Raw genomic sequence first — 16562 nt, 5'->3', positions numbered from 1 at the left:
TAACCATCAGAGTCTCTGTGACTCAGGTCCTGAATACTTCTGGCCTTAATCACAATTCTTGTGTGTATTTCGGCATGAAAGGTACGCTGAAGTGGCACTTGGAGTGGCACTGGTAAAATCTGTTTCCTGACATTGCTGTGGTTTGTCCTAAGATTTATGGGCCTGCCTTGTCAAGCCAAGATTTCAAAAGGAAATGCAGAATTTCTTATCTGAATCACTTCTGTCAAATCTTATCAGAAGTTGCATCATGGAGGATCTCTTTACCCAGAGTAGGAACTTGGACTGTGAATTGTGCTGCAAACATTTTCCTCTTGTAGACCTTGCTTTGCAGTTTGTGCTGCAAAAACGGTTAAATATATTTCATGTCTAAGATCCGTAGATGCCACATTAGTTTTCACCTCTATGCTGGACTAGATTCTGTTTCTTTCTATATGCATTTGACAAGCTTACATCATGCATTCATTATTCCAAAAACACTTCCAGTGCAGGTATATTAGTATTTATGTTTTTGTATCATCCAGAATTAATGTGTATTTTCAAAAAGCTAAACAATTCATAGTGACTCTGACCAGAAGCTAAAGGTATTTAACTGTACAAAAATTAGAAGAAAAGAATTACAGTTTAGTGACAAGCAATTACCACATTGATAGTAAATGTACAAAGAGTTTTTTGGCTGTATTGTGTTTGATACAGCATTGGATGGGCATGGAGTCTGTGTTAGCGATTCCTGGAGGAACATAAGTGATTCTGATTGGTGATAGTTACCTGGAAGGTGATTTGGGTGGGAAGTGGTGTCTCACAAGTTCCCCTGCTTCTCCAGCACCTTGAGTCTGTTTGCTGGTCTCACATGCCTTAGCCATGATTCTGTCTTATTTTCAATTACACTAGAGATGTTAAATTCTTGTTATACTTAATCTCTTAATCAGCTGAATAGCTTTCTTCTTCCTTTCTTTCTTCTTTTTTTTAATTAGCAGCTTGGAGTGAGTCTGTAGTGCCAAGGGATCCCTGAGAAGGCTTTTGAATCAAGAAGCAGTTTTTCACTGTCTGCCTAGGGAAGCTTGAATGCATTCTTAGAAAAAACACGATTTTTCCTGCTCTTTGGCTGGCTTTGTGCTGCATGATTAAATAGTTGTTGACATTTAGGTTCTTTTTGGGATTGCCATTGAATCCTTCCAAAATCCTTTACAGTTAGTAAATTTATAAGGTGATGAAGTAACCTTACTTGGATGTGAGGACTCAGGCTGTCATCCCCTAGGAAGAATGTCTTCCTCACTACTTTGTGTTGCTGCAGATGTGGCTCCTCATCTTTTCTTGATTTATATTTACTAGTCTTCGGGTTTTTTCCATAAGTCTTGCATTCTTCCAACTATATTTTGCTTTTAAAATAGTTTAAAAGTAACTCCATATAAGAGAATTGCTAATCTACTTCAGTGTGAAGCAATGTACAATTAAGTACACACACAGATATACATATATATATATATATGTATATGTGTGTATATATATGTGGCTATAGTCATAGTTAAAACTAAATTAAGCATAACTAAAACTTGTTTTCATTATGGCTGCCTTTCCCATAAGGAATGCAGTTTTTAACCCGTGATTGTGATATTTAGCACATTGCTCTTTACACTTAAACCTGTTTGAGAAATCCCGGGTGGGAGCAGCTTGTTTGATGTCCTGCCCTGCTCCTAGTGCAGCTTGTCTCCATTGTGGATTGCCTCTTTCCTTGGTTCTGGGATTACAGAGCCTTCACAAAGTTGGGGCAGGCCAGATTTACTGATGCTGTTGGGAAATTGTTCAAATTAATGTTTCTCACAGGCAAAGAGAGACAATGACAGTGGTTTGGTGGCACTCACACAGGTGTCCCCCTCATGTTATTGCATTAAACGGATTACATGCTGCTTATGCTTTTCTGCTGTTACAGCAGTACAGTTTCCTCCCTACAAGCTGAATTCAAATGCCAGGACTTGCCTGGAGAAGTGCCCCCGGCCGTGTGTGATGCTGGGCTTGGTTCATGGTCCCTGTGGGAGCCGTGGGTTCCAGCTCAGGCTCTGGAAGGTCAGGGACAGGACAAAGGCACTGGATCAGCTGGGCCAGCCTGCAGGAGGGAAGTACATAGTTCCAGTATGGAGTCACCAGGGATTTGCTGCATTGGGTTGGGACTATGAACCTGTGCAGTTTCTTGACCAGAAGAGTGAATGCATTTTATTTGTATTTTGTAAAATTGCTGACTTTCATAAAAATGCAGTTTTCTCATTTTTGCAATAATTCTCTTGCTTGAAGCTTGGAATTTTTCTTTCCTTCCCATAAATTATATTTCATTTTGGGGCTCTGGTTTAGAATTAAATTAATATTTATTACTTTCCCAAAAAAGCTTTTTTAAAATAAAAATACAAAACAAAGGTCTCAATTACAAGCAAGTACAGTGTTTGTGAAGCACCAGACAGTCCCTTCTTCTGTGCAGTGACTCTTTGTGTTCTTCTTGTATTACAGCTGAAATTTAGAACTGTGAGGCAGTGCCAGCTGGAGTGGCACAAGTGATTTCTCATGGTAACAGATGTCCCAGAGATGGAATTACTGAAGGGACAGATGGCCCCCATCTCTTTTCCCATTGTTTCATTATTAGTAAAGATGCCATGCTCCATGTCAGGCAGGCAGGAAAGTGCCACTCAGATGAAAAGCATTTCCATCCACTCTCCTTAGGTGACCTCTCCAGTTTCCTGCCACCCCTCCTCACTGAGCAGCTGATAGGTCTGCCTGAGATATGTCTTTGCTTCTTCCATGACTTGCCACAGTCAGAATGTAGGATCAAAACAAGAAAATTGGAAGAAACCAATGCTGAAGTGCAAAATTCTCAAGGGGAAGTAGGGGTGTTCATGGGGAATATGAAATGAGATCTCTTTGTATAGTAAATTCCATTGTGCTCCTCTGGCAGTTGCCTTTGGCTAAACCAAATAGTTTCACCTACCTTGAAATGGTTCTGCACCTCGAGCTGGAGACAGGGCTGCAAAGCAAATGTCAGTGATGCTGTTTTAGAAATTATTGCCCAGAGGAGGTTTATAACTTGGGTTCATAATTCTCTTTGGAAAGAGAGAGGTTAAAGATGGAGTAATAGACTAAGAAGCAAACTAGGGTGAGAATTTATCTATGTAGAGGAAATGTAGGAGCATATATAAACTCTGAAATAATTAGATCAGTGAGTTCAAGGATGTCGAGGAACAGAAAATCGGTGAGATGGCAGTAAGAACAGTGACAGGCCTCACATAGTGAGGTTCATGACAAGTAAAAGCAAAATATTATAGCTATAGGAATGAGAAGTATATGTGTCTGTAATCTGGCTAATCCTTGTTCTTTTCTTTTTCCATATTAGTGATGCTATTGCTGAGATTAGAGCTGTCTGTATTGAAGAAATTGGTGTCTGGATGAAAATGTACAGTGATGCCTTCCTGAATGATAGTTATTTAAAATATGTTGGCTGGACACTACATGACAGGGTGAGTATTGTGTATTCCCACACTCAGCAGAGTGCTCTGGAGGCAGCTGCTGCTGCCGTGCTGCTGCCCAGCACAGTGTCATCCTTGGCTTACAGAGAGATTGTTGTTTCCTCACCTGCTATCTTTCAATCAGGTCACTTCCAGGTATTGGCTCAAATTAGGAGGCAATACTCCCAGTCTGCTTGGTCCCTGTGCTTTTCATGTGTCCAGTCTCTGATGAAGTATCTTGACAGAAATCCTTCCATGGGGCTTTTCTGTTGATTACAAGAGAAAGAGAAGTCTCCTCAGAGCACCCCTGAGAGCCTCTGTGTCTGAAGCAGAATGGAAAAGGGATTTCCATGTGTCTTCCACTTACATTACCCAAAGGTTAGAGGAAAAAAGGAGATCTCTGGGCCCTCAGTAGACACCACTGGTTCCACAACCAGTGGAGTTCTCCTCAGTTCACTTGTCCTTCCTTGAAGAATCTTTTTAGTTTTTTCTTAAGAAAACTGTTGAAACACCAGATTGAAGGAAAAGAGGTGCTTTTCTGGCTCAGCACAGTTCTTAGTTCTGATGGTATCCACCCAGTTCCTGCAGCAAGAGGAGCCCATTCTGGGTGCTGACAGAGGACTTTGCAATTCTGCCTGGGAGGTTTTATATACCAGGCAGCAATGGGACTGGCTGTGCTCCCACTCCCACCAAAACCACTGGAATCAGTTGTTTTACTCTGAATTCCCTTGCTAACACTATCCAAGGAATACAAAGGAGACTTAGAGTGCTGTTGAAATGCTCGTCAAATTCCAGCATCCTGATTCAGACTAGTCTTCTTTTCTAGGAGCACTGCTGGAAAAAAAATTGTAAGTCTGCAAGTTCTTTCAGATGACTTGCATAACTCATAGTTAACAGCTGATTCTTTAAAAATAATACTTTTTTCAATAACTTCAAGCATCATCTTAATATTTAGGCTCTGACTCGGTCACTCTTATGCTGAATTCTGAGTTATGCAGATGTTGGCTTTCACTAATGATAGAAGTCAGCTGCTGATGCTGGTTCTTTTAACTACTGCTGCCAAGAATCTGAATCTTCCTTCATTTGGACGAGCACTTCACTTGATAAGAGTATCCTCTAGACAAGTGATTTCTTTCCAAATCTGTAGTTCTCAAACTTTTCCTTTACAAATTTTCCCCAAACTTTTACATTAGGTCTCACTGAACAAAACTTGATCAGGAGGAAGATCCTGCTTACTGCTTCCATCAGCCCCAGAGCTGCCTGCCCCAGAGCCACTGCACTGTCTCAGTGAATGCTGGACATGGAAACACAGCTGTGGCAGTGCCTGGAGGGACAGAGCTGCTGCTCTGTCTCCCTTGTTGGTGACACTGCTGTGCCTCACAAGCTGCCACACTCCAGGAGAAGAATCATTGTTCAAGTTAGTAAATAGGTCACCTCCTCAGGTTGGAGGATCAGGATTTAAGGTGTGTGGAGGGATTTGTTTCACTAAGACTTGTAATTTAAATAAATTACCCCTTGAATAATTGCAGTGGATTTTTGGGAGCACATTCTAAACCTTGTAGAACATTTCCACAAAGTAGCACCTCTGGAATGTAGTGGGGTTGCACTTCACAGCTCTCAGCCCCCTCCTAGTGTCTCTGAAGTCCGTCCATTTCTCACATCACTCCCTTTACCCATCTGTGGAATCTCACACTCTCATCTGTCACAGCAATTTCTCATATCATGTGCAGTATTTTCTCACATCCTCTTCAGTTTAATCTCAGGCCAGGGTCTAATCATCTGCTGCAGCCTTAACACATACCTCAGCTTTTTTAAAATTAATTTGTCCTTTCATATCAGAGAAATTTTGAATTACAGTATTAGGGTAAAAAACTGGACCATTTGTACCAGACACAGCAGAATTCGATGAGATTTCTCTCCTGCCTCTGTTTTGTAAGATTTTTTGTTGCAGGCCACAGAAGTGTCTTGGGATTCTAAGTCTTTAAATCACTAATGTGTTTAATGTCCCAGTCCACCTGATAGGTGGTGGGGTTTTATTGATGTGGTGGATTTGTCATCTGTAGAGTGAGATTCTGTAGGCAGAATGGGGAAGAGTCTGGGGCAGGTGTCAAAGGATGAAAAGGGAGAGAATGGAGAGAAAGAGACATTTTGGGAGGCACAGAACGGAGGATGGAGGTGCAATAGGAAGAATATATTGGAAAAAGATGGAATAAGAGCCAACTGAAAATGCAAAGCCTCCAGAAATACAAGATCCCTTAACATCATGGTTTTCATTGGCACCGCCTGAAAAAAACTTCCAGCTGGTACCCAAGTTTCTTGATTTTGCTTTGCTTTGATCAGGAGATAATTTTTGCTATAATTGGTGTTTAAAAAATGAAGGCTGAGGCAATAGCCATAAGCTATTTCCAGTTCACATGAACAGCAGTCACCCCAAAATTATTAACTTCTCTGGAAGTTTGCTGTTGCAAAAAGGAAACAGCAGTGCAGGAGATTCCTGAGCAGTTTCATATTTTAATTCAGAAGACATACAAATTAAACCACAGGGAAGAATAGCTCTTACACTTTGTAGTAGCTCCAACGTAGTCTTTCAGAGGTAGAATAGAGTTTAGTTCTCTAACTTGGAAAATCCTTATATTTTGTTTGTTAATTATGTCTCCCAGATTTCAAACAAATGTCTATAGTGATTTTTGTTTTTTATAGATTCTTATTTGAATGTGGCTTTCAAGTTTTGCCTTCCTCTGCTTTTAAGCATCTTTTTTAGCTGGGAGCATAAATTAAAAGTGTGTAAACTATTATATAATTGCATTAAAAAAAACCCTTGAAAATAAAAGGGTTAAAATTAGATTGTTCAGTCTTAATTTTCACCTACTTCATTGATGTGTGGAACTGTTTTGAAACCATAATCATCTCTAGATATACCTGGACAGTCATGGTTCTTAAAACCAGTTCCTAACACATAACAAAATGCTTTTTTATTCTTTGCATTCCTCTTACTTTGCTTATTGTCTGTTTCTGTGAAAAGGATGAACCCAGGGTCCTCTGGAACAATTGTTCCCCTTGTGCTTGACCTCCTAAGTAATTAATAAATAAGTTAAAGTAAGTTCATCTCTAGTTTACTAAGTCTCTTGCTGGCCTTCTTGTCCATCCCTGTTAGCAGCTTTTATGCTGGCATAAGTTTCTAAAGAATCACCCTAACTTGAGCATTCTCACCCAATTACTTCTTGCTAGAAGGTGTTTGGGGTGTTCAAAGCTCCTGTGAGGTGGATGATTCTCACAGTTAGGAAGAACCATCTTGTGTGTAGCCTGTTGAAGGTCTATGGCACATTGCTAGTCCTCCAGTCTGGACTGGAGTGCATCCACACACACCTTCACCCTTCTTTGCTTCCTGTCCAGCTCACTGCCCTTCAGGCTTCCCAGGGCATTCCTGCCACTCATCTCCACTGACTTTGTTTTAAAACCTTCTTACCAGGATTAGCAAGCTGATGTGCAGGAGCTCTTCCCCCTCTAGAGAGGTGAATTCCATCCTTGAGAAAACAGTTTAAAAAAAACAGACACAGAGAGTCAGTCCTCCTTCATCATTCTTCTGCCAGAGGAGCAGTCATTTCCAGGGTTTGCCTCTGTGTCTCCTGGTCCTGCTCCCAGCCAGAGGGACCAGGTGTAAAAACCTTTCTCTCTCTCTTCCTCACCTGCTCCTGCAGTCCCTTCTCCTCAGATCTTGTCCAGGACACTTTGGTTAGGACCTGGCTGCAGTCTTCTCACTGGGCATGTAAGGAGCCATACAAGGAGCATGTGCTCAGTGTGTGCTTCCTGCCGGACTGACAGAGAGCCCAATACAGGGCCTGGACTGAGCTCTGGGACCATTGATCCATGGAGTTTGGGGAAGTCTCCAAGGCCTTTGGGCTCTATGGGCCCAAACAGTGTGAGCCCATTCTGCACAGGTCTTGAGTCCCATTGTGGGTGAGTTTTACATCTGGCTGTTGACTCAGAGATGGGACAGGCTCCAGTGCAGCTGTAACTAAAGCTGCTGCCTTACTGTGCCTTACAGTGTTCATACAGGCCAGAACTAACCTGGACTTGATCCTCTGGGGCTCAGTAAGCTGTGGCTATCAGAGGCTCGTGTCCTGTGAGTGGTGATGATTCCAGACATCCTGGGCATTATGAGCACCACAAAAGAGAGGAGACACCATTTCTGGTACTACCACAGAGGTGCCATTAAAAAAGAATGTCAGGCAGCATTTCTCTGGGCTTTTTTAGCAGTTGATCACATCCATATAATTTTTCTTCAAGAAAGTTCTTTTCTGTACCTTGAAAGATCTTATGTTAGATCCCTTTAAACATAGCTTTCATCTCACTGACTTTCTCTGCTGTGGTAGTCAAAAAAATCCCTAGAAGAGAGCATGATTGCTCAGACACTCCTCATGGATATAGGAAGATAATTTCTCAGGAACAGTTGTTCTTCATGGAACAACTTCTGAAAATCCAACTTCTGTGCTTCTTTTGTCTTCTATTTCAAATTTTTAAATAGGTGTGAAGGAGGAAAGAAACTTTAAAATTTGGATTTTTGTCTTCTGTTTTTATGTCAGTTTGTGAATGTTCTTTCAGTTTTTAGTGTGAGCACTTTTTAAGTACAGACTGGATTCTGGAATAGACAGTTTCAGACATGAAGCCCTCTGGGTATGGAATTTTATTGATGAAGTTCAGTAGCTCACTTTAGTTCTTGAGCATCTTAAGGCCTTAGACTTGGTAGTGTCTTCACTTCCATAAACTTGACACTGCAGTGAACTCTACAGATCATATTTGAGTAGATTCGTGTTTATAACCTTTTCGCTATCCACAAATATTTTTCAAAAAGAATCCAATTTGCCAAGATGGTGCAGTTGATTTGTCCACCTGCAGCACAGGGGATCCAGTCCCTCTCTTCATCAGCAGTGTTCCTGTAGGACACAAGCCTTGATGCACAGACCTTGTCCTGTGACACCCACATTTCCTGCTGCAGCCCACCACACCAAAGCAATCTCCAGCTGAAGAGCAGTTGGGAATGAGCTGCTGCCAGCAGCACAGCTCAGACATAGGGACACAAGCCACCCTTTTTCCCACGGGCTCCTGTGGTTCACATGTGGCAGCAGCCTGCTCCCCACTGGAGGATCTCTCACACCTTTTGCATCCTTCAGCCAGTGCTGTCCTGTTGTGAGAGATGTAATGTAAAACATTTGGGGATAACAAATGCAATGTGTGTGCCCTGTGTCCCTGCCCTGGTAGCTGGTTGAGCTGCTGAGCCCATGCCCAGTCATTTTGAGCCCCTGAGTGCTGATTGTGAGCACGAGTTGTCAGTCATGAGGTGCCTGTGGGCTCCTGCCTGAAGACAAGCAGCAACACTGCCTGCACCAGCCACCTGGAGAGCCTACATCTCTGTTTTGGATTTCCTTGCTACATTCTTTATCTTTTTGTGGAACCACTTGAAAGGGAAGCGCTAACAGACGTCTAAGTGATGACACATTAATTCTTTCTATATGCAAATAGGAAGTAACTTAACATTGTAGGTGACTGCATGTGGGTTTTGGTTTTTAGCTAAATTGCAAATTGGCTTTGGTCATTTGCATAAAATTTTAAATTACATTAAACAAATGACAGTATTATGTTTTTTAATATTCATATGCATTTGGTTAAAGTATTCTGACAGCTAATCTCAGTGTTTTTTATTTAGCAAGGTGAAGTGAGGTTGAAGTGTTTGAAAGCTCTACAGAGTCTGTATACCAACAGAGAGTTGTTTCCCAAACTGGAGCTGTTCACTAATAGATTCAAGGTAAGAGGAAATACAGTTTTTGGAAGGATGGCAAAAGTAAAAGTGTCATTATCCTGTTTTGGTCTTTGAGTCACATCTATTAAGAATAAAGTCATTAGTTTGTGAGGAGGCTTGTAACTGCACTACTAAAACTGTTACTGAATGCTGAAATTAAGCCAAGTCCATTTCACAGGGTTTATCTTGGAAGATTTGTCAGACTTAACCAGGATGATTATTTGTCTGTATGTATTATTTATAGCTTCTATATTGTCCTTATTCAATCTGCCTGTACTTATTTAATGTTCGATTTATTGAATTAAAAGGATGTACACAATTTAAATTACACAATTTAAAATATAGCTGAAAGTAGCAGCCTATAATGAAAGATTGTTTGTTACACAGCTTTTTTAGCTCAATATGTGCTTGTGTTTGGAGGGAGAGTCACTTGGATGTGCATCACAGTCCTCTCTACACAGTGAACTGGCCTTGCTGCAGAACAGGAGTTCACATTATGCTTCCACACCCCTTGAGCCGGATTGGCTTTTCAGGAGAGAAGTGCTGGGGGGGATAATTCACGGGGTTTTTATCAGCACAAACTTTTTGCGTAATATCTGGGTAAGAATGTGGCTCTTAATTCACTTTGTGGTCTGACTGCTTTATTGTACAAGTGAACTGTCTGGAGGGATGGGTGTGGAATTGTTCCTGCTCTTTTTTGGATGCCTGGTGAGGAGACTTTTCAGGCCCTGCCACCATGTCAGCTGCTACATCTCCCCATGGCTTTTGTGTTCTGCAGAACACACTACTGTGGCAAAGGCTACCCCCAAGGAAAAACTCATTTATCTCAATTAAATCTTTATTAGAATGCTGATGAAAAAATTTGTTTAGAAAAGAAACAGAGCTGACTGGTTTATTTTAACTTAAATCATTATTATAATGCTGATAAAAAATTCTGTTTAGAAAAGTGGAGATTAAAATATTTATGAATACTGTGCACAAGACTTAAACTTCTCCCTGTAGATTTTATGCCGGTTCACTGGTTTTGTCTGCCATTTCACAATTAACTCCTCCAGTCTGATCTAGAAAACAAAAAAAAAAAAAAAAAGGAAATTTGTCCTATTTTCCTGTATGTAAACAATTTATAAAAACATGATAATCAGCATTTTACCACATTCACTTGTGATGCTGAAAAAAGATGCTTAACCTTCAGTAAAGCCTATATATTAAGGAAGGCTTTTTTCCAAATGATAATTATATAATAGAGCAGACTCTTTATTGATAGTCTCCTTCATTTAAGATAACAATCTTAAAGGGCAGATTAAATAAATATCTATGAAAATGAACTAAGTATAGTTGACTAAAGTAGGAGATAAAACCAGATCATTTTATGGGACCACTTAAGAGCCTGCATTCTTCTAATTTTATAAAGCCATTTTCTGGGACTGTCAGTAAAGGCAAAATTTCCTCTCGTAGGAGAGAACCTGACAAACAGGTTCAGACCTCAAACTTCTTCTCTAATGCCTCCATAAGTCTGGTTTCCTCTATCCTCACAGGACAACCAGAAAAATGGAGCCTCCAACTCTGCTGCTTTTCCTCTTCGCTCTGTGCAGATTTAGATTTGTTTATATTTGCTGCTTCTGTAATTGCACCTATTTTTGAATAGGCCACTAAAGCTCTCATGGGCCTTCATCTACTTCTCTTTACTAGAAAATATGCTGGATGCTTCTTTGTCAGGATCCCATAATTTGTAAGGGAAGAGACTTCTTTGAGGCTGAACCTCTCCCATGCACCCACAAAACTTTCAGGACAATTTGGGACACTTTGGGTAATAGTTACTCTGTAATATATTCCAGGAAAACTACAGGAACATGAAATGAAACCCCAAATACATTCTGCCTTTCACAGCACGGACATTTCTTTTAAAGGAAGCCAGGTTAGCCTGTCCATTGCTGCTTGGCTTGGACAGGGAATTTTAATTTCTGTCAAAGAGCTTCAGAAGGAAGGGGGCCTTGTTAGGAATTTATTTTTCTTCTGTCCCATAAAAGCTGGTTTTACTACAGAAATCTGTATCATTATGAAAAAAGTAAGAGGAAAAGGTGTGTTCAAAGTCTCTGTGAGCCTAGAGAACAGATTTATTTAACATAATCATTAATCACTTTCAGTTTCTGCCACATCAAGAGAACAAAAAGCTGGCTTGGCCCAAATGCTTGGACTTGGATTTACAGCTGTGCTGTCAGGGATGTGGCCTTTGGCACGAGGATGGAGCAAAGTTCCAAATTAATGCTTTTTGAATCTCTGATACATTAGCTAAATGTCTTGCTGCCACAGACTCCACCACCACCTCTTTGAAAAATAATTGACCTAACTGCCATTTTCAGTTCCTTGGCTGCTTATTTATATTTCTTCATCAGAATTTAATCGACCTGCACAGTTCAGCTAGTGTTCAGCTCAATCCATTCAAATGGAGAGAAATCTCTCTAGAGGTCTTCTAACTGTTTAAAGAATAAATTAATTTGATCCATAGTGCCTTGTACTGGTGTGTTAATATTTCACCATCTTCCAGAGAGCTGTGACAAGGATGTGATCCTGTCTCTTTTTCTGTGAAAAATGCCTGTTCTTTCCAGCATTTGTGTTTCTAAGGTGATATGGTGGAAAATAAGCTTAGTCCATCAAAACAAAAATTTGTCCATCAAAGAGAAGACTTTTATTTTCCATTAAGATGTCCTGTCCAATACAGACATTAACTGACCCCATATGAAAAGGTGGGAATTAACTCCTCTGCAGTCAGTGCCAGAGTGCTTCATCTCTCACCCTATGCTGTCTCCACAACCTGGGAGCAGAAGGAGAGATTGCCTCTTCAGTCTGCCTTGTTCACAGCCTAATATAGAAAGGAAAAGTGATCTTCAGGGACACTGAGAATTAGTATCTCAGCTTAAAAATACAGGTCTGTGCCCTGTTCTGCTGCTTTACAATGGTACAGGGAATCTCTGTAAAGGCAGATTGAGCAGATAGGGGTTGGAACTTGCTCAGCCGGAAGTTACACCTTTCATTCAGGGGAATGAAGTGGGGCAGTTTTTCTGCTGCTGTCCAACCCAAGTTCATGACTTCAGGAAAGACCTGTTAAATTAATCCAACCCAGAACAGTGCTGTAACTCCTAAGTCTCCTCCCTCCCTTTCTGGCAAACACACAAGGATAAGGACTGTTGAAGCACTTGTTCCTGTTGTTCCACTGTGCATATGGCACACAGCTGAGGGGTACATTAAAAGGCTGGGTAATGTTGAGGGGCTCTCATTGTCAGCATGCAGTCGAAACATCTTTCTCCCAAAAAGTATTTATTTTGTAATCTCTAGAATTTTCCACCTGCTGGCTGTGCTGTGTTGTGCCCTGTGACTGACCTAGAGTTGCCTTGCAGGACCGCATTGTGTCCATGACCCTGGACAAGGAGTACGATGTTGCTGTGGAAGCCATTCGATTGGTCACGCTCATCCTCCAGTGAGTGCTGCTCCAAACCCTTGTGTTCCCTTGGAAAATTACCTAAACCAGGAACATTTGAGTGAATTGAGTGCCTTGCTTGTGTATTGAAGTGAATGTATTACTTTACACTTAGTATGAAGTTGAACTGAACACATAATATGGACATGAAGCTAAAGTAAGATATTTAATTTAATGGAAATATAGGAGGCAAAGTTTCAAAAATGTTTGGATGTTTTGGAGTCATCAGTGCATCCATAATGTGGAAGAATGCCAAAGGGCATTTCTACCTTTTGCCAAGGGCAGAACAACTGTCCTCCCAAAATGAGTGTCTGTGGATTACACTTGCTAGAATAACTCCAGCAGTAACACAGATGCAGCATAGGGAGATTTGATTGATTTCCTGACACAGCTGGAAAGTGTCACGTGGTAGGACACCTGCTTCCAGGCTTTTCCATGTGGGGATGCAGTGGCTCCCCTGAGGTAAGGAGCACCTCAGACATCCTCCCACATGCTGATGTGGAACCAGCCTGTCCCCAGCAGCCTCATGAGAGTGCACCTGGAGGGGCACTGCTAGGCTTTTATATTTATTAAAAACTGTATTAAAGAACATCTGGTTTACAAGCAGATGCACAGAAGTTTTGCTTCATATTTTATATCCAGTGGCTCCACTTAGAAGAATGGTTTTGGACATGCAGAATTTGAATGAAGTTTACACTATCATTTCCTTAGTAAAGAAGACTATACTTCAGCTTTTTATTTTTGGGTCACTCTTTTTTAAAGAGATTAGCCTTGTAATATTATCAAGAAATTAAATCTTGCATCTACTGTTATATTTTTAAAGTAAATATAACAAATATGATCTGAAATGATGTGTAGAGCACATCTCTGCATTATCAGCAATTTTTGGGAACACAGTAAGTTTTAAGGTCAAAAACTACCCAGTGCACTTTTTTTTTTGTCTGTTCCTGCTTTCTTTTTGGTTGCCTGTTGAAAGCACAGGCAAAGCTAAATGTCTTTAGCACCAGAAGGGTCACCTTGAAGAGCACAGGGCAATATTCTGGCAGATAGGAACTCCAAAAAGGTGTCTGGAGCAATCCTTATGGAGAATGACCAATTAAAATTATGCCTTGTATGAAGCCAAATTATTTAGAGTCCTGATACATAAATGGTTCTGATGGATGCCAACTAAACAAGGATGGAGGTAATATCCTGATTGTGACAGTGCTGGTATTTTTATATCATTTTTGCTAATATTCTGGGACAGGCTGCCCAGGGAAGTGTTCAAAAGTGGATGTAGCACTTGGGGACATGGATTAGTGGTGAACACAGAGGACCTGGGTTAATGGTTGGACTCAGTGAGCACTGGGTCTTTCCCAGCCTAAAGGATTCTGTGATTCCAGGTTTCCAGTTTATGATGTTTGATGAGTGTTTGGCATCTTCCAGTATGTGCATTGAAGTTTGTGTGATGGTTAAAGGAATAAGCAGGGGAGGGTTTGTATGGCAGTGATTCTGATCCTTTCATAATATTATTTTATCTCTCTATTGATACAACTGGGAGAAGGAAATCAGAGAAACTTCCAGTCTTACAGGCCCTTTAAATACTTCTCTATTCTGAAATTGGACCAAAGCTCGAAGTCCTTGTTCAACCATGTAGGATTTTGTGGGAAATGAACCAACTTTGTAGCTGGTCCAAGTGAGCTGTGGGAGGTGTGGGATGGAAATGAAACCTCTGCTGTAGTTCAGGTGTTACTGTGACTCTTTCAGTGGGAGCGAGGAGGCTCTGTCCAATGAAGACTGTGAGAATGTTTATCACCTGGTGTACTCAGCACACCGGCCTGTGGCAGTAGCAGCTGGGGAATTCCTCCACAAAAAGTAAGTCATTAGTTGCCCTGGAATAAGACCAGATTTGTGATTGCTTCCTAGAGAGGTAACATCAAAAAGCAAAGAAGCAGTGGAGTAAAACATTGCAATTTAGCAAATCAGGTATTTAATTTAAATTACAGACTTTATTCTCTTGTTTAAACAAGATCTGAGGACTTGAAGAAACTGAATATACATTTTTCTTGCTGTACAATTCAGATAACATTTCCTAGCAAAGGCTGCACAAACTTCTAAAGTAGGTTTAAGTCCTGCAGCACTTGCTGAATTCCCAGTGTGATAAGATACATATATTGGAGCTGTCCTCTGGGGTATCTACCTGATACATACACAGTCAAAATTTCTAGCAAGTTTTAAGCCAGTTTATTTCTCTGTTTTGAATTTGAGAGGTTTTTATGTAACAATAATTACAAAATTCGTTTCTAAACTCGCTGTCTTCCCCTGAAAATACACTGCATTATGTTACATCTCTCATGTCCTCACTATTCCAAAGGACATGAGCCAGCTTTTCCATGGATGTGAGTCACATCACCCCAGTAACTGTGACCAGGGCATTGCCACATCACAGGAGTTAACCTCTTCCTTTTATTGTTTGCAGTTAAAAGTCTTTCAGCAGGAATTTGATTTTTTCCCCTCATGGGTTGTGACATTAGATTTTTTTATTACATGTATAGAGGATTTTTTTAGAACCCAGATTGTCTAATTTTTTCATGCCAAGATACAGGTAGGAAAAAATACACAAAAACATCTGTTTTTCTTTGCCAATGCTCTAATTCTCTATGGTTTATTAGGGATTTACAACTCCACATTGTAATTGTAAGCTTTCATTGATGGATTTTTGGAATTCCAGCTTTCTGATCAAGCACTGTCCGTTTCAAGGAATATATGTGCAGATCTCCATTACCAACAAGACATTGTACTAGTTATTGGAAAGGGTTAGGTTCTCATTAAAAATATACACTAAAATTCCTTTATTAATCAACATGTGACAAAATAATTTTGAAAAATGCCTCAAAGGTAAATAACGACATAGTTGCACCTCACTGCACTTAGGATAAAAACTTCATTCTGACTTCTTTTGTGAGATACTAAGCTGTGTTCTGTAAATGTGTCTCAAGGCTAACAGCATGAAGACAAGATTGTCCCATTCTTAACTAATTTTGTCTTGGTTTCTCCAAAGAAAATCTCCAGTTAAGTAAGTTAGAATCTATTTCAGGCACTTGAGGTGTGATTTATCTCACCTAATTTAATACATTTCACTATCACTTTCTCTGTGATAATCGTCAGACATGCTCTCTGTGCTTAGCAAAGGAAAGCAAACAGTACAGAGGATATAAAAGATGACCAAATACAGAAGATCACTGGCTCAGCCCTGAGGTGCAGGTTGTAAGTTATCATCACCTGCAGAGGTGTTCATTGCTTATCTGTTAAAATAAGCAGGGGGATGAGGTAATGTTTTTAACTAAAATACAACATTTGTGTGGAACTTATCCTTCTCTTCAGTGAGTTACAGCAGTGAAATCAGAATTCTGTGTTTCATGTGTTAATCTGCTTTGTGATTTCACTGTAAAAGTCAGGAACAGCTTTCAAACTTCTCCAAGTAAAACAGTCATTGCTGTAAGAGTTATACCAGCATACCTGAGGTCTCTTGGAAAATTTGAGCATTGAGAGGATGTTGGGATGGGCCATGCATCAGAGAACTGAGTGCAGAGTGTGTCACTTACTGTAAAACCCCAAAAATGAGTAGGAGCTGGTTTTATCTTTGATGCTGCTCCTGGTACCTGAGGTTGGCTGTTTGATGGATGTCAGGTTTGCTTGTACCATGTCCAAGCCAGAGTGATACAACCTTAGCTCTTGGCACACTGGTGCAGTAGGTGCTGCTTCCACTGTAAGACTGGGTAAGTTATAAATGCAAAAATGTACAAGTGATGCAAATACTTAAAAT

At 40.5% G+C, this 16562-nt stretch overlaps 1 protein-coding gene across 2 annotated transcripts in view; it reads left to right on the top strand.

The window, feature by feature from the left end:
- STAG1 (STAG1 cohesin complex component) overlaps positions 1 to 16562 on the top strand; it is a 163874-nt gene that overhangs the window by 107318 nt on the left and 39994 nt on the right. For both annotated transcript variants that reach the window (XM_058843430.1, XM_058843429.1), the window contains 4 exons: positions 3374 to 3497; positions 9190 to 9288; positions 12678 to 12757; positions 14504 to 14611. In XM_058843430.1, coding sequence (XP_058699413.1) covers positions 3374 to 3497; positions 9190 to 9288; positions 12678 to 12757; positions 14504 to 14611 — 411 coding nt within the window. The remainder of the gene's footprint in view (positions 1 to 3373; positions 3498 to 9189; positions 9289 to 12677; positions 12758 to 14503; positions 14612 to 16562) is intronic.

The sequence above is a fragment of the Poecile atricapillus genome, chromosome 8, assembly GCF_030490865.1.
Source record: "Poecile atricapillus isolate bPoeAtr1 chromosome 8, bPoeAtr1.hap1, whole genome shotgun sequence".
NCBI lineage: Eukaryota > Metazoa > Chordata > Aves > Passeriformes > Paridae > Poecile > Poecile atricapillus.
Note: the sequence above shows the minus strand (reverse complement) of the source record. Positions and strands in the feature narration are given on the sequence as shown.